Source organism: Pipistrellus kuhlii, unplaced genomic scaffold (genome assembly GCF_014108245.1).
Source record: "Pipistrellus kuhlii isolate mPipKuh1 unplaced genomic scaffold, mPipKuh1.p scaffold_m20_p_10, whole genome shotgun sequence".
Lineage (NCBI taxonomy): Eukaryota > Metazoa > Chordata > Mammalia > Chiroptera > Vespertilionidae > Pipistrellus > Pipistrellus kuhlii.
The window spans coordinates 25,453,510-25,475,073 of NW_023425405.1; the positions used below are offsets into that span (position 1 = coordinate 25,453,510).

The 21,564-nt window shown below is 34.9% G+C and overlaps 1 protein-coding gene across 6 annotated transcripts in view; it reads left to right on the plus strand.

Moving 5' to 3' along the window:
- The window catches only part of FAM126A (family with sequence similarity 126 member A), a 66,211-nt gene that overhangs the window by 32,948 nt on the left and 11,699 nt on the right, over window positions 1–21,564 (plus strand). For 5 of the 6 annotated variants that reach the window (XR_006740895.1, XM_036429189.2, XM_036429192.2 and 2 more), the window contains 7 exons: window positions 4,643–4,822; window positions 5,952–6,032; window positions 6,532–6,647; window positions 9,269–9,364; window positions 13,050–13,166; window positions 15,305–15,392; window positions 15,898–16,057. Coding sequence is in view for 5 of the 6 variants with exons in the window: in XM_036429189.2 (XP_036285082.1) it covers window positions 4,643–4,822; window positions 5,952–6,032; window positions 6,532–6,647; window positions 9,269–9,364; window positions 13,050–13,166; window positions 15,305–15,392; window positions 15,898–16,057 (838 nt within the window). In the remaining variant the exon portion in view is untranslated. The remainder of the gene's footprint in view (window positions 1–4,642; window positions 4,823–5,951; window positions 6,033–6,531; window positions 6,648–9,268; window positions 9,365–13,049; window positions 13,167–15,304; window positions 15,393–15,897; window positions 16,058–21,564) is intronic. The other variant, XM_036429191.2, reaches the window with a different exon arrangement.

A 21,564-nucleotide genomic window follows, 5' to 3' on the forward strand; every position in this document is an offset into this window, starting at 1 on the left:
AGAATTATTACTAAAATCCAAAAGCTATTTCTGAACATGTTCCTCCTCATCTTTCTCTCTACCTTGCTTGAGGTAGCCTAGAAAAGTCTGGGTCACTACATTCATCTACTCCTTTGGCAAATATTTGTGTCCACTATGAGCCAGCCACAATGCTAGGCAATAGAGAATCAAAGATAATTAGAATCTTTCAAAGATGAGTAGCATTCCTCTCAAAAGAGGAGGGAGTAGAAAGTAAGTAAACACTTACTTCCAAGGCAATTCTTAACTGATGCTAGATGGATATGCTTGAATTTGCCAGGTGTACAAGATAAAAGACCATTCCAGAGGCCTGAAAAAATGTAAGGCATTTAAGGAAAGGCAAGCACCAGCTGGTGTGTTCCTCAGTCCTTCTTTCTTTTCTCTTGCTTCCATCTTCTTTTCTTTCTTTCTTGGTAGCAAATTTAGTTCAAAGGTGCTAAAATGATCTATATTCCAGATTCTAATGCTTATAAATCCCACCATTCATAATAGAAATAGAAAAGGGTTAGAAATAGTGTTGACAAAAAGGCATGGCATTTAGGAAAAAAAACAAATACATAGGCTAATGCAGTAGATAAGAGAGGATAAGACTGGTAGGAACTGAGGCTGGAAAGATAGATTGGGTTGTAACCATTGTGGATCTTGAAATCTATCATAAACAGTCTAGACTTTTTTTTGCACTGAAGGGATGACTTGATTAGATTATTCTTTTAAGAAAGTGGCTAGGTGGTGGATATATTTAGAGAATGGAAAAGTTGAAAACAAGAGACTAGGAAGCTATGAAAGTAGCCTAGGAGGGAGCTGTTGAGAACCTGAGTGTGCCAGTTAGAATGGAAAGGGGGGGAATAGAAAGGAGGAATATGAGGCATGTGGTTCTTTTGTACTTGATTTTGGTAGAAGACATGAGATGCTCTAATACCATGAGTATCATTATTATTCAGTGCTAAAATAACTTATACTTTGGAGTTCAGTCCTATATAAACCCATGTGCCTTTGGGATGAAACTGTCAGAACTAGAGTCTTTGAATATTTGAGTAGTTCACCTCTGGAGGGAATCTGGAAAAACCCAGCTTCTGCTGAGTGTGCTCTAAAGTGCATCATGAATTTTAAGTGCTGAAGGAAAGATTAGGGAGTATAATGACAAAAATGTTAACTGGAATAACTGAATAGAATAATCATATTTTGCTTGTCCCTCCCTTCTCCCCAAAGCTTCTTAATTTATATAATATATGTAAATGGTTTCTTGAAGAGTTTTAGTTTTTAATGTTTTGGTAAAAGTTTTCTATATTTAGTGGAGAATTATTTTACCAAGTAGAGTAAGTGTAACTATGTGCTTTATAATTTTGTAAGCAAGTTAATTTTTATTTATCATTTTGTGCTTAATATTTTTGAAAGACTTAAAAATTATTCTTTTGTGTTTTAACCAGGCTACTTTGGATAGAGTTTGTAGGGTAAATTTCTGATAGGCTAGTTTGGTTCATAGCATTTCTTTTATTCAAATTAACAGTGAAAACAGCTTTAATGATTCATAGCACTATTTCTCAAACTGTGATGAAAGACCAGTTTTTAAAAGTTTTCTAATATGACACAGAATATGTATACCTAATGGTCATGGTGAACATGCAACTCACATTACATGTGAGCTCCCACACAAATTTGGTCAACTCTAACTAATTTATACTCTGAATAAGTCTGCTGATCATCCACTTGGATGTTGTAGCAATATCAAGTTGCTATAAAAGTTCCTTTTAGTTTCTGTATTTATATTGTTGGGGACTGGTAACAGTTTGTTGATGGTTTTCAGTCCATGGACCACACATTTAGAAGCACTGATTTAGGAGGTTTTGCATATAATTTTGTTTTATGTTTTTTGCCTGATTAATGTGGTAAAGACAGTGTGTAATCTGTATTCTTTTTTTAAAAATTCTTTGTTATTGAAAGTATTACATATGTCTCCTTTTCTCCCCATTGACCTCTCCCCAGCTGTTCCCACCCCTAACATATGCCCTCACCCCCCCTATAGTCTGTATCCATATCACACCCCTATAGTCTGTTATGCTTATATGCATGCATACAAGTCCTTTGGTTGCTCTCTTAAACCCTTCCCCACACCCCCCACCTTCCTTTGAAGTTGGATGGTCTGTTTGATGCTTCTATGTCTCTGGATCTATTTTTGTTTATTTATGTTGTTCATTATATTCCACAAATGAATGTGATCATGTGATATTTGTCTTTTTCCGTCTGGCTTATTTCGCTTATCATAATGCTGTCCAGGTCCATTCATGCTGTTGGAAATGGTAAGAGTTCCTTCTTTTTTACAGCAGCGTAGTACGCCATTGTGTAGATGTACCACAGTTTTTAATCCACTCATCTGCTGATGGGCACTTAGGCTGTTTCCAAATCTTAGCAATAGTACATTGTACTGCTGTGAACATAGGGGTGCACATATCCTTTCTGATTGGTGTTTCTGTTTTCTTGGGATATATTCCTAGAAGTGGGATTACTGGGTCAAATGGGAGTTCCATTTTTAATTTTTTGAGAAACTCTATACTGTTTTCCACAGTGGTGCACCAGCAGTGCACGAGGGTTCCTTTTTCTCCACATCCTCGCTTGCATTTGCCATTTGTTGATTTTGAGCGTGTTCTCATGTCTCTTGGCCTTCTGTGTGTCCTCTTTTGAAAAGTGTCTATTTAGATCCTTCGCCTATTTTTTGATTGGTTTGTTTATCTTCCTTTTAAGTTGTTTGAGTTACCTACAAATATGAGGGATTAAAACCTTGTTTGATTAAAGGTTGGCAAATATGTTCTCCCATGCTGTAATCCATATTCTTAAAAGACAACTCAGCCCAGCTGACGTGGCTCAGTGGTTGAGCATCAACCTATGAATGCACAGTTTGATTTTTGGTTGTGGGCTTGATCCCCAGTAGGGGTCGTGCAGTAGGCAGCCGATCAATGATTCTCTCTCATCACTGGTGTTTCTTTCTTTCCCTGTCCCTTCCTCTCTGAAATAAATCCTGTGTAATAAAAGCCTAATATGCTAAGTGTCCGGTTAATTGTTCAACTAATCAAAGCATAATATGCAATGATATGCTAAGGTCACTCAACCACTTGCTATGACGTGCACTGACCACCAGGGGGCAGACAGTTGACTGGTCGACCAGTTGCTATGATGTGCACTAACCACTAGGTGCAGATGCCCCGACTGGTAGGTTAGCTTGCTGCTATGGTCCAGCTGATCGGGATTGAACAAGACTGGCTGGACATGCCCTGGAGCCCTTCCACGGTCCTTCCCTGGCTGGTCAACCTCCTGCATCTCTCCCCGGCCCTGATCGTGCACTGGTGGGGTCCCTCAGCCTGGCCTGTGCCCCTCTTACAATCCAGGACTCCTCAGTGGATGTTGGAGAGCTGGTTTCAGCCCTATCCTGCATGCCAGGCCAAAGGACCTCACTGTGCACGAATTCATGCACCAGGCCTCTAATATATATATAAAAAAAAATTATATATATATATATATATATATATATATATATATATATCCATTATAAATTAGTTTCTGTACATTACAAGTATTGGTAGATTTTGAAAATCTGTTTAGTATCTTTACTTAAATTTATTGCCTGATGGTGTGAAAAATGACTACTCTGAATCTCTTCACATATTTGTATGACTGTGTGTGATCACTGAATATGCTTTATAATAATACTTACCTACAAGGGTCTCTTACCTTGATTTTCTGATTTTAAAAATGTCTGTTATACAGATAGCTCAGAGGTTGTGATGGGAGAAGAAAGGTTATACAGATAATTTCTAAATCATATTTAAAACAAAATGACAATGTTTAGATTATCTAGTGCAATTAACCATGGTTACAGTAGGGATGTAGATCTAAGGGTGTAGATCTATTCCATGCATTTGTCATTGTTGTCAAATGCTGCCTAATTCTAAACTCAGGAGGTGACAGTAACTACCTAGGATTCCCACTTCAATTTCTCTAGCCCTGTAGCCAATTATTTATATCAATATAGTGGCAATTTTTTAAATTTATTTTTTCAATATATTTTTTATTGATTTTTTACAGAGAGGAAGGGAGAGAGATAGAGAGCTAGGAATGTTGATGAGAGAGAAACATCGACCAGCTGCCTCTTGCACATCCCCTACCGGGGATGTGCCCACAACCAATGTACATGCCCTTGACCGGAATCGAACCCGGGACCTTTCAGTCCGCAGACCGACGCTCTACCACTGAGCCAAACCGGCTTCGGCAGCAATTTTTTTTTTAAATTAGGAAGAAAGGGCATTAAAGATATTAAGGAGAAAGTATGTTCTAGGTATTTTAAGAAGTTAAAAAGATACAGTTTTAATAACAATGCTAACTTAGATTTATAAAATATTTTAAAGTTTATAAAGTGCTTCTATACACACTTGGTTTGCTTGAGCCTTCCAATAGAGTTCAAAGTTTTACTGAATAGTTTAGCAATGAGTAGTTTTGCTCTCCCCTACAAAACAATGGGAAACACATTTATATATTTCAGTAATTACCAATCAAAGAAAGACTTGTATATTTTATATATCAATGTCTTTCAAATACAGTCCAATCTTTGAATTAACATTTTGCCTTGTTCCAGTTGCTAGAACCTGTCTGTCACCAGCTCTTTGAATTCTATCGCAGTGGAGAGGAGAAGTTACTTCAATTTACACTGCAGTTTCTTCCAGAACTGATTTGGTGCTACCTAGCCGTCTCAGCAAGCAGAAATGTGCACAGCAGTGGATGCATTGAAGCTCTTCTTCTAGGGGTTTATAATTTGGTTTGTATTGAATGTGGTTAACAAAATGTTTTTTGGCAAAAGCAAATGCATAACATTATCAGCAAAAGCAAATATCAACTACTTTTCATATTTGTAAATCTAATATTTGTTTTTTTTGTACATCAAATGATTCAGCTCATTCTTCCAAACATAACTTTATGCGGTTGAGGGTTATATGGGCATATCTACATATAATGTTCTATATATATATATAGAAGGCTAATAGGCAAAGTGTCCCTGTGAGTTTGACCAGGAGACCAGGAGTTCGCTCGCTCACTATGACGTATGCTGACCACCAAGGGCTGGCGCGGAATGAAAGAAGGCTCTAGCCAGTAGCCAGCAGCTGGGGAAGGGAGGCCCTGGCCGGCCCTAATCACTGACCAGGCTAGGGACCCTAGCCGTGCATGAATATTGTGCATTGAGCCACTAGTTATGTAAATAAATCTTTTGGGGATTGACTGAAGACTGAAAATAAGACCAAAATATCATTATTGAATTTAAAAGTTTTTAAACTTAAAATCTATTGTCTATAAATTGTTTGTGACCTTCACAAAAAGTTTAGGAGAAAAAAATTTAGTCTAACATCTACCATTAATAGTTCTGTAAAATCTGGACTATCTCCAAAGTTTATAACATTGATTTAACCTGTAGTTTGAATTAGTAGTAGTGTTTGTATATTAATTAGTATGACATTCTAGATAGTTAAGATTTCTACTTTTAAAATGGAAAAAATAACTTTTTCTTGACATATTTTGTAACTGTGTCAATTGATTTAGAAAATGTAACTTTTTACATGAAAAAATTAATGACTATTAAGATTACATCTAATGTCAGCCATCCTTGAAATTATGTTACTTATATTTACCTTTTTATGCTATTTAAATTTTAAAAGGTGAAAAATTTATGCAATCTGAAGGGAAACCAGAGTATTATATTACTTATATTTTAAAAGTAAAAGGTTAAATCCAAATGTTTCTGAATAATTTATGATGGATTATCATAATTTAAGATTTCAGTTGACTTTAATTCTTTTCTTTTCAGGTCATACGTGAGAATAACAATTTAAATTTAACCTTAAATTTATGTGTAAAACATAAGTATTTTAATATACTTTCTTTTACTTTTGTAGGAAATAGTTGACAAACAAGGACATAGCAAAGTGTTGAGTTTTACGATTCCATCTTTATCCAAACCATCTGTATATCATGAAGTAAGTGGCATTTTATCAGTGTTCTTATTATTGCTAAGATTTGAAGTTGCTATAAATTGGGGTCTAGTTATTGAGACAAAATTTTTGATCAATTTATTAGTACCGTAAGTATAAAACACTAAAGTATTTGCTATTTTCAAATTTGAAATGAGAATTCAAAATCATTAAACTCTAAAATCTGATTCTTAAGAAATATATTTAAAGTATTCATTTTGAAATATTTCTCTCTTTTTCCAATGGATAAGACTAGTCTATTTTTTTATTTTTATTTTTGGTAGCAATTATGTGTTTTCATGGTAGAACTTTTGAAGTTAAACTATTATTTCTATTTGTAGTTTGGTTGTTTGTTATTCTTTGAGCAGAAAATTTAGTAGACAGTTTGAATATTTTTAAGATATATGATTTCATGGCAATTATTTTTAGTGGTACATGTATTCTAAGTATCACATTTTTAACAAAGGGTTTTTATTTTTTATTTTTTCCAATGTCCTTTTTTTAGCCTTCCAGCATTGGGTCCATGGCTCTGACTGAGAGTGCACTATCCCAGCATGGTTTGTCAAAAGTTGTGTACAGTGGACCTCACCCCCAAAGAGAGATGCTAACAGCACAGAATAGGTATGCTGTAGAGACATAGCTTATAGTACTACCACACTGATTTAAAACATTATTTCAGTAGGCTTATAAATAATGTTTAATGAGTTGTATATAGCAATTTTTTATTTATTTTATTTTTGTTTGCCAATGTCTTTATATATTTTTTAAATTTAATAAATCTTTATTGTTCAGATTATTACAATTATTCCTCTTTATTCCCCCATAGCTCCCCTCTACCCGGTTCCCATCCCACCTTCTGCTCTTACCCCCTCCCACTGTCCTCATCCATAAAGTGTATGATTTTTGTCCAGTCTCTTCCTGCACCCCCACACCCTTTTTTGTCAATCAACTGAGAATTGTCAATCCACTCCCTTTCTATGCCCCTGATTCTATTATATTCACCAGTTTATTCTGTTCATCAGATTTTATTATTCACTTGATTTCTAAATTTCCTTGTTATAGATATGTATTTGTTGTTCATAATTTTTATCTTTACATTTTTCTTTTTCTTCTTAAAGAACACTTTTCAGCATTTCATATAATACTGGTTTGGTGGTGATGATCTCCTTTAGCTTTTTCTTATCTGAAGCTCTTTATTTGCCCTTCAATTCTGAATGGTAGCTTTGCTGGGTAAAGTAATCTTGGTTGTAGGTTCTTGCTATTCATCACTTTGAATCTTTCTTGACACTCCTGTCTGGCCTGCATAGTGTCTGTTGAGAAATCAGCTGATAATCATATGGGTGCTCCCTTGTAGGTAATTAACTGTTTTTCTCTTATTGCTTTTAATATTCTCTCTTTGTCTTTTGCTCTTGGCATTTTAATTATGATGGGTCTTGGTGTGGTCCTCTTTGGATTCCTTTTGTTTGGGGTTCTGTGTGCTTCTTGGACTTATAAGTCTATTTCTTATACTTCCAGGTGGGGAAAGTTTTCTGCTATTATTTCTTCAAATAGGTGTTCAATATCTTGCTCGCTCTCTTCTTCTGGCACCCCATAATTCTGATGTTGGTACCCTTGAAGTTGTCCCAGAGGCTTCTTACATTATCTTCATATTTTTGCATTCTTTTTTCTTTTTGTTTTTCCGGTTGAGTGTTTTTTGCTTCTTTGTATGTCAAATCTTTGACTTGATTCTTGCCATCCCCTAGTCTGCTGTTAGATCTCTGAATAATATTTTTTATTTCAGTCAGTATATGCTTAATTTCTAGTTGGTCCTTTTTCATATCCTCAAGGGTCTGGCTAAATTTATTGGTCTTTTCTAGAAAATTCTTGAAAAACCTTATAACTGTGATTTTGAACTCTATATCCAGTTGTTTTCTTTCCTCCATTTCTTTCATTTGTGATCTGTTTATTTGTCTCTGCATTTTGGCTGTATCCCTGAATTGATAGAGTGGCTTTGTGTGCTAGGTGTCTTATAGGGCCCAGTGGCTCAGCAGTTCCAGTTACCTGAGGTGACACTCTTGATGCACCCCTTTGTGGGCTGTGTTCACAGTCTTGTTGTGGTTGGTATCCCTGGGAGGAATTGACCTCCAGGCTAATCGGCTGTGAGGATCAGCTGTGTCTATGCTGGGAGAATTTCTGTGCTGGAGACATCCTTATGAGATAAGACTTGCGCCGAAACCGGTTTGGCTCAGTGGATAGAGCGTCGGTCTGCGGACTGAAAGGTCCCAGGTTCGATTCCGGTCAAGGGCATGTACATTGGTTGCGGGCACATCCCTGTTAGGGGGTGTGCAGGAGGCGGCTGGTCGATGTTTCTTTCTCATAGACATTTCCAGCTCTCTATCTCTCTCCCTTCCTCTCTGTAAAAAATCAATAAAATATATTAAAAAAAAAAAAAAAAGAGAGATAAGACTTGCAAAAGCCTCTGTACTCAGCTTGGATGGGGCGGAGTCTCATTGCAGAGCAGACAGCATTGGTTTCCTGTCAGTCCTGCCCTAATAGGTCCCTGTGTCTCAGTGTCCCATGGTAATCGCTGCAAGCACCTCTGAGAGAGAGCCGCCCTTGAGTTCCACCTGCTGCCAGATAGCCCAGTTTCTCCCCAAATGAGTCTGGGTCCCCAGAGTCTCGCCTAGAACTGGAGTTCAGTGCAGTTGGGAGCTTTTATCTCCCTCCTGCTTGAGAAAGCCAGCCATGCACTCAGTTGCCAGTCCTCTCCGTGAATGCATCTCAGTACCTCTGCCTTCCACAGTTCCTCTAAGTCTCAGTGTGCTTTTCTCTTTCCTTCTACTTGTAGAATTTCCACTCAGCCATCCTTCCTGTGGTTCTGGATGATGTACGTTTTGCCTTTTAGTTGTAGTTTTGAAATTATTGTATGAGGCAGCAATTTAGGTGTTTACCTATGCTACCATCTTGGTTTCTACTCTATATAACAATTTTTTAAAATATTAAGTCATTGTACAAGAGAAAAAACGTATTCCCAATTTGCCACTTATCCTTTGCTTTAGATGTCATTGGAAACATCGAATTTTTAAGATAATTTTAATGTGACTGTTACTTGGGAAGTCTTTTTTGAGTTTTATATTATTATTGTCGTGATTATTTTATATAGGTTTATTCTGTAACATACTTCTCCTCACTGCCTGCTTAATTTAATTATGATTGACTTAAAATTTTAAAGATTTGTAAATATTTTTTTGGTTTATCTTTAGGTTTGAAGTATTGACATTCCTTTTGTTGTGTTACAATGCTGCCTTAACCTATATGCCCAGTGTTTCTCTTCAATCATTGTGTCAGATTTGTTCAAGGTAAATTAAAATTTAAGTGTTTTTAATATTGAAATAATTAATCTAGGGTTGCTAGTTTGTTATATATCTAAGTTGTTTTGTTTTATTATTTGTTTAAAACTTTTTTTTTTTATTAATTTGCAAGAGAAGGTAGAGAGAGAGAAAAAGAGAAACATCAATGTGTGAGAGAAATATTAATCAGCTGTCTCTCAACCAGGGATCAAAGCTGCAATGTTGGTATATGTTATGACAGAATTGAACATTGATCAGTTGCTTCCCACATGCGCCCCAATCAGGGGTCACACTGGCAACCTTGGTATGTGCCCTAACAGGGAATTGAACCCACCACATTTTGGTGTACAGGATGACACTCCAAGCAACTGAGCCAGACCAGTTAGGGGTATTTAAAATGTTAAATAAGCCGAAACCAGTTTGGCTCAGTGGATAGAGCGTTGACCTGTGGACTGAAGGGTCCCAGGTTCGATTCTGGTCAAGGGCATGTACCTTGGTTGTGGGCACATCCCCATTGGGGTTGTGCAAGAGGCAGCTGGTCAATGATTCTCTCTCATCGATGTTTCTAACTCTTTATCCCTCTCTCTTCCTCTCTGTAAAAAATCAATAAAATATATTTTTAAAAAATAAAAATAAAATGTTAAATAAGTTGCACTAGCTGGTTTTGCTCAGTGGATAGAGCATTGGCCTGCGGACCAAAGGGTCCCAGGTTCGATTCTGACCAAGGGCACATATCTCATTTGCGGGCTCCTCCCTGGCCTGGGCCCTGGTTGGTATGTGTGTTGGAGGCAACCAATCAATGTGCCTCTCTCACATCGATGTTTCTATTTGTCTTTCCCTCTTCCATGCTCTATGAAAACTGATGAAAAAAATATATTTGGGCGAGGATTAAAAGTTGGAAAAATAAGTTAAATAAGTTAATATGAAGTTCAGCCTAGTCAACACATAGAAAGTTATTATAGTCACAAAAAATACAACAAAGAAGCTGAGGTGGACACTTGGAATATTTAATGGAATATTTCACCAGCAAAGAATAATATTATATAATTAAGAGGATGGAGCCATTATGATCTTTCAGTATTTGACATGTGGTTGTTTCTGTTTTGTTTGTTTTAAAAACAATTATTTTTAAATTTCTGTTGTGCTTTAACTTGGTACCAAGAAATAAGTAAGAGATACAGTTTTTAAGCTTTCCTTGTTTATACAAAATTGAGCCACCAGGTTGGTTAAATAAATTATGGTAGTTCTTAGGTATACTATGCAAACATTTAAAAATGTTGATTTAAAAAGGTATTTACTGATAGATTGTGTATGCAATGATTCCAGCATTAATTTAAAATATGACAATAGTCATTCTGGTTAGTAGAATTATGGTTTATTTTAATTTTTCCCTGTGTGATTTTCTGTTCTGTTCTAAATTTGCTATGCTGTGATGAACATGTTACCTTTAAAAAAAAATAAACAAACCAAAACAAAAAGATATAGAAAATGCCTTTGGTAATTCAAGTAAATAGGAATAATAGAGAATTAATAAACTTGTAGAATAATTCAGATTTGGGGGACTTATTTAGAAAATGTAACTTTAAAATATTAGTAAGAGGGAGGATGCATTGAGCAATATTTAGAAATCAAATCAAAATGAACCAAATAGAAAATCAGAAATTGATACTGAATAAGATATAAAACTGTACAGGACCAGAGGGAGAAGGTTGGTAATAAAGCAGGAGCCTTGTTAGAGAATTGGAGAGTCAGATTATTCCTAAATTAGCATAATTAAATTTCCTAGATGTTGGAAGATGATACCAATGTGCCATTTTCTCCACTTACTGAATTTCTCTAATATGTTTCTTGTTAGTCGAAGGTGCCCAGACTTTTGAATTTTATAAGATCTGTAAAATTTTTATAAAAGATGCATAGTGTTGCCAACTTTTTATCTTGCCAAGTGATATTATAAATATCTACCCTCAACATTATTATCAAAACTGAAACTATTTTAATATAAAAAAAACAGGGAGAGTGGAAGGGAAGGACAACATTTATAAATTAAAAATGGGATGTTTAGCTTTCTTTGTTTCTCATGTCACTGTGGTCTAGTAAAACTTTGTTATGGACTAAAATGAGAATAAGGACCAACACTTCATAAAAACTAGTTTAAAGAGTGACTTGATGCAGCAACATTCATCTTTAGACTTTAAAGCAGACTACAAAGCCCAACTTCTATTCTGGAGTAGTGTCTTAGATGGTAGGGCTTAGGAATGCAGATACAGATATAGATAAAGACATCTATACCATAAATCTGAAACTTAGCATCTTCTAAAACAGTATCTTATTTGTCCAAGTTCATTTAATGACACTACCACCCATACTGCTATCCACTTAGTGTAGAAATAATCATATACTCCTATTCAATTTTATTTCTAGATGTGACTCCTCCCTTACTTCTTTAGTTTGCTCACTTCATCTCACTTGTGGGATGTTTTGATACTTTCCACTCCTGTTTCAGTGACTTCCAGTACAACCTGTGTGATATAATTGAAAGACCAAGCTGATCATGTCACTCCCTTGCTTAAAACAAGACCTTTAGTTGCTTCTCATTGCCTACATGATAAAGCCTAGCAGGGTGTAAGATACTCTGTGATCTGACCCTTAGCTAGCTTCTCTGTTTCTAGCCTCCTAGCATTCTATCCTACTAAAATTTCCCCAGTCTTCTTGATATCATGCTATTTCACCCTTTTTTCTTCAAGGGTCTAGGTTTGTTAAATAAATTATGGTAGTCTTTGGGTGAGGATTAAAAAAGAAAAAAAAGTAAAATAAGTTAATATGAGTCACTAGGTTGATTAAATAAATTATGGAAGTCCAAAGAAATAGCTTTCTGGAAGCCTTCTCTGACTTTCTACTTCTTCCACTAGAGATTTCCACTCTCTCCTTTTGTTATTTCTGTAATTTGTTCATTGAAATATTTGTTTACTACACAGTCTCCATGGTTAAATTGTGAATTCCTGTGGGTGCTAAAGCTTTTCATCTATATCCCTAGTGTTTGACACAATACAAACCTTTATTTTTTAAATTTCAATTTATCTTTAAGGTATGTAGTATATGATGTTTGAATGTCATTTTAGAGTATTTTTTTAAGCCTGCAGTTTGTGTCAAGAATTTTGTCAGTGCCCAGATGGCATGGCTCAGTGGTTGAGTGTATCCCATGAACCAGAAGGTCATGGTTTGATTCCCAGTCAAGGCACCCCAGTGCAGAGTGTGCAGGAGGCAGCTGATCAATGATTCTGTCTCATCATTGATGTTTCTGTCTCTGTCTCCCTCTCCCATCCTCTCTGATATCAATAAAAATACATTAAAATATTTTTTTTTAGGAATAGAGAATCACACCACAGATCTATTTATAATAAATAGTGCTGAATCCATGTACTAGGTTTTACAGTGACTAAAAAATTGATCAAAATTAGTGAATCAACTTTGAGAATATGGTTCACTTACTATATACTAACACCCCTCTAGCTTTATGCATTTCGCCCCCAATCTAATTTGCTAAGGAAAATATTACAGACAAATATTCTGTTTGGAAAGATTCTTTTGTTTAAAGAAGTGAGCAAATCCAGTACATTGTTGGCTTATATATGTTAAAAATAAATTACCTAAAATTTTACCAATTTTACAAATATTTTTATTTTGGTCTTTCTAGAATCTGTGTTTGTGGATATCCCAGACAACATGTAAGAAAATACAAAGGTGTAAGTAGCAGGATACCAGTTTCTTCAGAATTCATGGTGCAGATGTTAACAGGGATTTATTTTTCTTTGTAAGTTTATTTCATATACAAAGTAAACATTTTATCTTTTTGGAAAATTATATTTTGTTGTTTTATTGTTACTATATACTTGCCGCAATAGATAAATAATTGGCATATTTTTGTGGAAAAATATCAAGATCTTGATAATAGTTTTATTTCAAATATATCTTTTAATGTTCTGAAGAATTTGCATCCAACTAAAACACTTAAATTTAAGAACAGAATGAAAATTAGCAACACCTAAGTATATGCACAGTTCCTTTTTTCATTACTCTTTTTGCTGTAATTTTCAAATAGCCTTTTTTAACCCAATGAATATCTTTTTCCATTCTAGAAATTTTAACTCTTAAAAAACATTTTAAAGCCTCTTTGATCACAAATAATGTATTTTTAGTTTCTAATATTGATGCTCAGCCTTAATGCCTTACATACTAGTATTTTTCTTTGAACCTTATCTTTTACTTGGTAATTCTCTTATTACACATATTTTACTGTATTTTTTATTATATTCATTGGTACTTTAACTTTCCATAGTAGATTATAAACCTCTTGAATGAGGCAGAATTTATGATCTTTGGGCCAAATGTGGTCTGCTGCCTGCTTCAAAAAAATTGTGTGTGTGAGATCTATGGCTGCTTTTTTTTTTTCTTTTTTCTTTTTTCTGTAGTGACAGAATTGAGTACAGACTTTCTGGTGGGTCACAAGCTAAAAATATTCATTATCTAGTCCTTTAAGAAAAAGTTAACCCCTGGATTAGACCTTTATTTTTATTATTTATTTATTTATTTTTAAAATATATTTTTATTGATTTTTTACAGAGGAAGAGAGAGGGATAGAGAGCCAGAAACATCAATGAGAGAGTTTCATCGATCAGCTGCCTCTTGCACACCTCCCACTGGGGATGTGCCCACAACCAAGGCACATGCCCTTGACCGGAATTGAACCTGGGACCTTTCAGTCCGCAGTCCGATGCTCCATCCACTGAGCCAAACCGGTTTTGGCTGGATTAGACCTTTAATATTGTCCCATTGTAATCACATTTTCCCCCTGATATATTGCTAATATTTGCAACATACATCACGCACACTTCTAAAGGACTATCTAAATACAAAGAAGTAACTACTTAGGATATTGCAAACCACAGTATAGTTGTAAATTCTCATTAAAATCTATGGGAGCCCTAGCCACAGTTTGGCTCAGTGGATAGAGTGTTGGTCTGTGGACTGAAGGGCCCCGGGTTTTGATTACGGTCAAGGGCATATACCTTGGTTTCAGGTTCCTCCCCAGCCCAACCCCTTGTCAGGGTGCATGCAAGAGGCAACCAATCGATGTGTTTCTCTCACATTGTTGTTTCTCTCTGTCTTCCCCTCTCTCTTTCACTCTCTCTGAAAATCAATGGAAAAAATATCCAGGTGAGGATTAAATTTAAAAAACAAACAAACATGGGAGTTTCAGAATAATCCTATATAATAAAGTGGGAATATGCTAATTGACCATCACACCCTCACAAAGATGGTGGTGCCCACAGCCACAAGATGGTGGTACTCAGTCCCCTCAGCTGTGCCACGGGCCTGCCACCGGAATCCCTCAGCCCCACTGGCTGTGGGTCTGGCTGCGCCCTGCACCTGCCGACAGAGTCCCCCAGTTCCCTCAGACCTGCCAGCCGTGGGTCTGGCCACACCACACGCATGCTGCCAGAGTCCCCCAGTCCTCTCCAATTGGAGAGGTGCAGGCTGGGCTGAGGGAACCCCACCCCGTGCACAAATTTCATGCACCGGGCCACTAGTTTGACCATAAAGTGTTCTGAACATTATTCTAAGGTAAAAAATTTACTATGTTCTGACTTGCTTTGAAAGTATAAAATGCTTTGATATTGCCTGCCTTATTTTTATATCTGTTTCATAAATAGAAATATCTTTAGAGAAGAAATGTACATCTATAAAATATTCTATTCTATTAATTGGCTTTCAGATACAATTGAAAGGAATTCAAAGAGTTAAAAATATGTATTTAAGGAGAGAGTAATGCTAGGCATTGTGCTAATGTGACCAATTATTTTCCTCAGTAAAGATAGTTTCTCATTGTATTTTGTTCAAGTATATAGAATTAATTAAAAATAATTATATTTTATTTACTTAATTTTATAGTTATAATGGAGAATGGGATCTAGCTGAAAAAGCATTGGATGATATTATTTACAGAGCCCAGTTAGAATTATATCCAGAGCCATTGCTGGTAAGTGCCTCATTTACTGATGCAATTTTTTAAATTTAAAAATTCTCAAATTAGAACTGTAAATTGAAGAGCAGCCAGTCATGTCATTAATACTCAGTAATTCATGCTCCTGTTATACTAGGAAAATTTTATATTTGAAAAGGTACACATATAATAAAATTTGATCATTTCATTTGCCTAACTTCTTGGATACCTGATAAATAGTCTTCTTAACTTAAAAGAATGTTCTCCTTAACATGCTAGAGCTACACTTATTAGTTAGCATTAGGTATTTGGAAATATAATTTAATCTTTTGAAATTTCATCACTTGCATATTATATTTAACTGTAAGTTTTCTTGTGAGTTCTTACTCTTTATTCCATAGGATTTATATATTGATATTATCTTATAGGAAATACCTTAGAGGAAGTATTTTTTTAAAACCTGTTAAAATTTAACATCTTGTTTTATAATAGTACATTTTTATTTTTAATACCAATCTTAAACTATATGTTTCCCTCTTAGGTTGCTAATGCAATAAAGGCTTCATTGCCTCATGGTGCCATGAAATCTAGTAAGGAGGGTACAAGGTGTATTCAAGTTGAAATCACACCAACTGCCTCTAGAATATCAAGAAATGCAGTAACCAGCATGTCAATAAGAGGTCATCGGTGGAAAAGACATGGTAGGAAATAAAAAAACTCTACACATTAGAGGATTGTTGAGTCTGTCGCATTTTTTCCTGGTACTGTAACTCCTGGCTTTAGATAATAACAGTATCATAGTGGCATGGAAGAAAGTGTTATTTGGTCTCTTTTAATTTCTAATTAATTTCCCATGAGTGACAGGCAATAAGGAAAGTAGAGCCCTTTATGTTACATACATGAGTGAAAATTTATTTAAATGTTATATTGGTTTTTAAATTATCTTTCAATAGAGAGAAAAGTAGAAAAATTCATTTAAAAATTATTCATACATTTTGAGTTTCTATTTACAATTACTTGAAAATGTTTCTGATTTCTAAATATCTTTCTAGCGAAGTACACTTGCATATTGAAGTAGAACAACTAATAGGGACTTTAACATTTTCTTCTGGATTTCCTGTAAAGGATGCCACAGTAGTGATGCAACCCTAGGCATTTCTGTTTTCTGGAAGTTAATTTTCTTCAAAGATTGTTTAATATTCCTCCTTGACTGTTTCATTTTATTATTTGAAAATTCTATTGAAAGTTAATTTTATTCACCATGGTCTTCTCAATGCTTCCTATTTCTCTTCCTTCTTTTATAATTAATTATTTCTTATTTAATTTCTTATTCTTTTCATAACTCCCCTTCTACCTAGAAGTTATTGTAGTGGCAAGTATCCATGTAAATATCAGTGTCACCTTTCTCAGAAGGTAATAATAGATTGGGAAGCAAAAAGTCACTGCTATGCCCTAAGCAAAGCAAAATCAGTTCTCTATTTTCTTCTTCCTACAAATTGATGAAAATGGTAGCTCCTTTTGGTATATTTAGTTATATTTGTCCCTATGGTCTCTTTAGAGCAGGCGTCTTCAAACTACGGCCCGCGGGCCACATGCGGCCTGCAGAGGAGTCTGATCCGGCCCGCCAGGTTTTTTGGGCAGTGAGCGCAGCCGAGGTGTTACAGTAGGAATTAGTAGTTCATATAGTCCGGCCCTCCAGCTCTCTGAGGGACCGTGATCTGGCCCCCACTTTAAAAAGTTTGAAGACGCCTGCTTTAGAGAAATGCAAATGTGAGAAGAATGAGATTATTTATGGTGAAATAGAAAGTTGATGATGAGAAAAGTTGTCATTTTTCTTTCTCAAGGACCCTAGGAAATAGTATGTCAAATAAAGAATAATGATGAAAATTTTGAGCTTAATCAGTGATGACTATGAATCTTTTTCTCTTTAAAGGTAGTGTGACAATTCTTGAAGGTCCTTTAGGAAGGCATTTAAACGATGGTAATGTTTGCCATTAACAAGGCAAATCATGTTACTATTTAAAACAAACAGATACTTCAGTTTCTTCAGTAAAAATTATGTTACTGAATGGAACTAGATTATAAATATAAAGTCATTTAATTAGATAGTACCTTAGAGATCAGTGTTTTGTTTGGGCATAAATAGGCGAATATAGATAGGCACAGAGACAATGAACCAAATCATATGGGTCATTTTGGGCATAATGGCTCTCAAAATACCAGTTTAGGAAATGTAAGAATGAATTTTAATTCCCTTTGTTTACTTTCCTTTCTTGCTATTAAATGGGAATATTGGGAATTGGGAAGAAAAATATGGGTCCTTCAGTTAAAAATGTAAAATATTGAAGCTCAATTGTATTTGTGCATGTGTAGGAGAAAAAGAGAAGTTGTGTGGATGTGTCCATGCATGCATTTAACAGAATAAGCTATGCACCCTGCAATAAAATAGAAAGCATTTTTCCAGAAATAATTTTAAAGGAATAAATTACCAAAACAAGAGAAAAGACTACTTGAGTTATATTGTATCAATTAGATACTTACATATTTTCCAGATTACATTTTGGCCTCTACTTGGGTAGTTGGCACTTACGAGTACAGCTTCATTAAAATAAACTTCCTTATCATCGGGTCCCTTACACTTATTCAACCTTCACAACTCCTGTTTATGGTAACAAAAAAGTCACAGATGAGGATTAGAAGAGAATGAACTACTACAGAAAGAAGTCAGGTGAATGGAGCAGATACAGAATATAGCTCAGTCTTGTTTTCCACTTCTGTAGTGCAAATTCCCTTTATCCAGTGGACTCTATAAAGTATTCCTAGTCTAAGGTCCTTATTTATCTCTACAGGTAGGTTGCATTCTCCTGTTTTTAATGTAGCCTTGGCTTTCCTTTTTACAGCAATATTTTTCATTGTTACCTTGTTTTGCCAAATTAAAAACTTTTCTGTTTTCCATGGTTGTAGTCCTGATTCTTACTTAAAAACCTTATTATTCTGGGCTCTTTATCTGACACTGGCTTTTTATGGGGAATATAAAATATCTTTGCTTTAGTTCTTACATATAAATAATTCTCAAGTTATAAATGGATAATTAAATTTATTTATATATAAATTACATTTATTATATTACATTCATATATAAATTACATATATGAATTACAATAAAATTTAATTTATTTATAATTATTTTTTGCAGAAACAATGCTAAAGGGCTTGTAAATTCCATAGTGACCCACATAACCCTTTTCATCCTTTAATGTTTCTGAAGCAGAGTACTGCAGACTATAGGTTTAGTTTATGACTGTGTGAAAACAAATTTAGAGTTTATTTGATGGAACTCTTAATGCGTTTCCTATTTCACTTTATAGCCATACTACTCCCTTACCACACCAAACTTCCCAGGAAGAGGGATATCTTCCCATACTCTGAACTGTATCATACAGTAGGGATGTGGAATATGCAATTTTAAGCCGACAAGATTAGGATTGGGGGGAAAAGAGGGAGGAGAAGCATGAACTTTAAAGAAAAGTCTTTTTCTTTTCTCCTTGCCTCTTTCTTTGTTACTGCTGGGAAAGAAGAAAGCAATTGGCTCCTTTAATCCCCTTTCCTTGAGTTTCTTCCCCCCTTTTAATCTTTTTTCTTTTATTTATGTTTTTTAATTGATATAATTGGTGTGTAAAATTATATTAGTTCCAGGTGTACAACATGATTCAATAGTTGTATATATTGCAAAATGGTCACCACAGCATGTCTAGTGAACATCCATTTCCACACATAGTTATAAATATTTTTTTCTCGTGATGAGAATTTTCAGATCTACTCTCGTAGCAGCTTTCAAATACACTTTTATTAATAGAGCCGCCATGCTGTGCATGTGCATTACATCCCTAGGAGTTTCGTTTTTGAAAAGAGTGTGTGTGTGTGTGTGTGTGTGTGTGTGTGTGTATTATATTTTTTATATATATGTCTGGAGATTTGTACCTACTGACCAATGGACCACTTTTACCCATACTCCTCAGTGCTCCCCAACCACCAATTGTTCACTGTATCGATTAGTTTAGTTTTTTCTTTGTTTAGATTTCACATATAAGTAAGATCATATAGTAGTTATCTTCCTGTGTCTGACACCTTACTTCACTTGGCTTAATTCCTTCAAGACATATCCCTGTTGTCATAAATGATAAGATTTCTTTCTTTTTTATGGCTGAATAATATGCCATTGTAAATGTACCACATCTTCCTTTTTTTAAATTGAAAGGATCTGGTTTATTATTATTTTTTATTATTGATACCTACCTGTTTGCATAAATGAGATATACAAGTTTAATCTCTTCTATTTTCATGTTAGGTGGGGATTGAAAACAAGTATTAAAATAACATTCTAAAAAATTCTGATTTAATGGTAACATAAATGTCAGATATTATAATAGAATACTGTACTTCAGGACTAGAAACTATCAATACATTTATTTTGTAAATATGATTTTATGGCTTTATGAGAAAATTGTTTAGTGGAAAACAAAGTTGCTAATACTTATAAAAGCATTTTGAAAAATGCAGAAATGGTCATTTTAAACTCCAAAGTAGCAAACTTTAAAGAATTGGCTATTGGAATTTTACATCTGCAATTAAAAATGTATAAAGCTTGCCAAAACCGGTTTGGCTCAGTGGACAGAGCATTGGCCTGCGGACTGAAAGGTCCCAGGTTGGATTCCAGTCAAGGGCATGTACCTTCGTTGTGGACTCATCCCCGGTAGGGGGTGTGCAAGAGGCAGCTGATCGATGATTCTTTTTCATCGATGTTTCTAATATATATTTAAAAATGTATAAAGCTTATGTTTTTAACTTAAAAATTATCTATACTTACTTATTATTGAAATTTAGGAAAGCTAGCAGTTTTATAAAAGGTTTAAATATTTTTAGTATAATTTTGAGAAGCCCCATTATTTTCAGATTCTAAAATGCTATTTGAGGAACAAATTTTCCTTTCCCAATATAGATGATAAAACATTTAGACCAAAAATAAGTATTTCCTTCTGGCCAAAGTTAGCATTGCATAAATTTTAACTGGCATTCTTGATATGGAACTCTACTCATGAAGGACAAAATAAAATATTAGAAAATATTAGATGACTAAAAGAAAAGGGACCTGTTGACCACGTTGGTACAATTTTCGCATATGAATATTAGGTTTAAAGAGGAAGGAATTCTGGCTTAGCCAACTTTAGAAGAAAAAAAAACAAAAACAAAACTCTTAGTCTATGTCTAAGTAAAAGTAAAATAATTGTTTCTACAGAGAGGTAAGATATTTTACAGATATTGGTCCTTAGGCAAACACATTTGTTTGTAAATTATTGGTTTATATTTTTTACTAAGGAGGTCATATGTAATTCTTGCTGTAGTTAATGAAGTTATTTATTGTTACTTATTATTGAGCACTACACCATCCTCCCAACCCCCCTTTTAGGAGCATTTGTTGTACATTGCACACAGAAGAAGAAATAAGCTTTTATAGATAGTTTACAATAGATGTTGCTTACCTGTTTTGATCTGCCTGGTCATGAGGATCTTTAATCATCACGAAGGATTCACCTGGCCTAGCAGCATCCATGTTGCAATTCTTGAAGGGATTTTTTTTTTTTTTTAACTTGAGACTTAATAAAGATGACAAAAGTTATTGAGAATGACTGAATCTACCTCAGGAAGGAGAATTGTATCATTTATTATATATGCAATAAAACTAAAGACTTGACTCTTGCACTGGCCTTTGTGACCCAGTTGGTTGGAACGTCTTCCCATACACCAAAAGGTTGCAGGTTTGATTTGGTTCATGGCAAATACCCAGGTTGCAGATTCTATTCCTGGTCAGGGCATGTGCGATGTGCAGGAGGCAATTGATAGATGTTTTTCTCTCATCTGTCTGCCTGCCTGTCTGTCTGTCTGTCTCTCTCTCTCTCTCCTTCCCTTTCCCTCTCCTTCTCCCTCTCTCCCTCTCTTTCTCTCTCTCCACCTCCCTCTTCCTTCCTTTAAGATCAATAAAAATTTAAAAAGACTTGACTCTTTTTTATTAAGGAAAATGGTATAGCTCCTGACCAATGTGTCTATAAACAAATCATTTAGACGACATTTTTCTATGTACTGCTCCTTTCGTATTTGGAAAGTCTACCTTTGGCTTCAAGAGCCAGATTTCTTATTCTTTATGCACTTG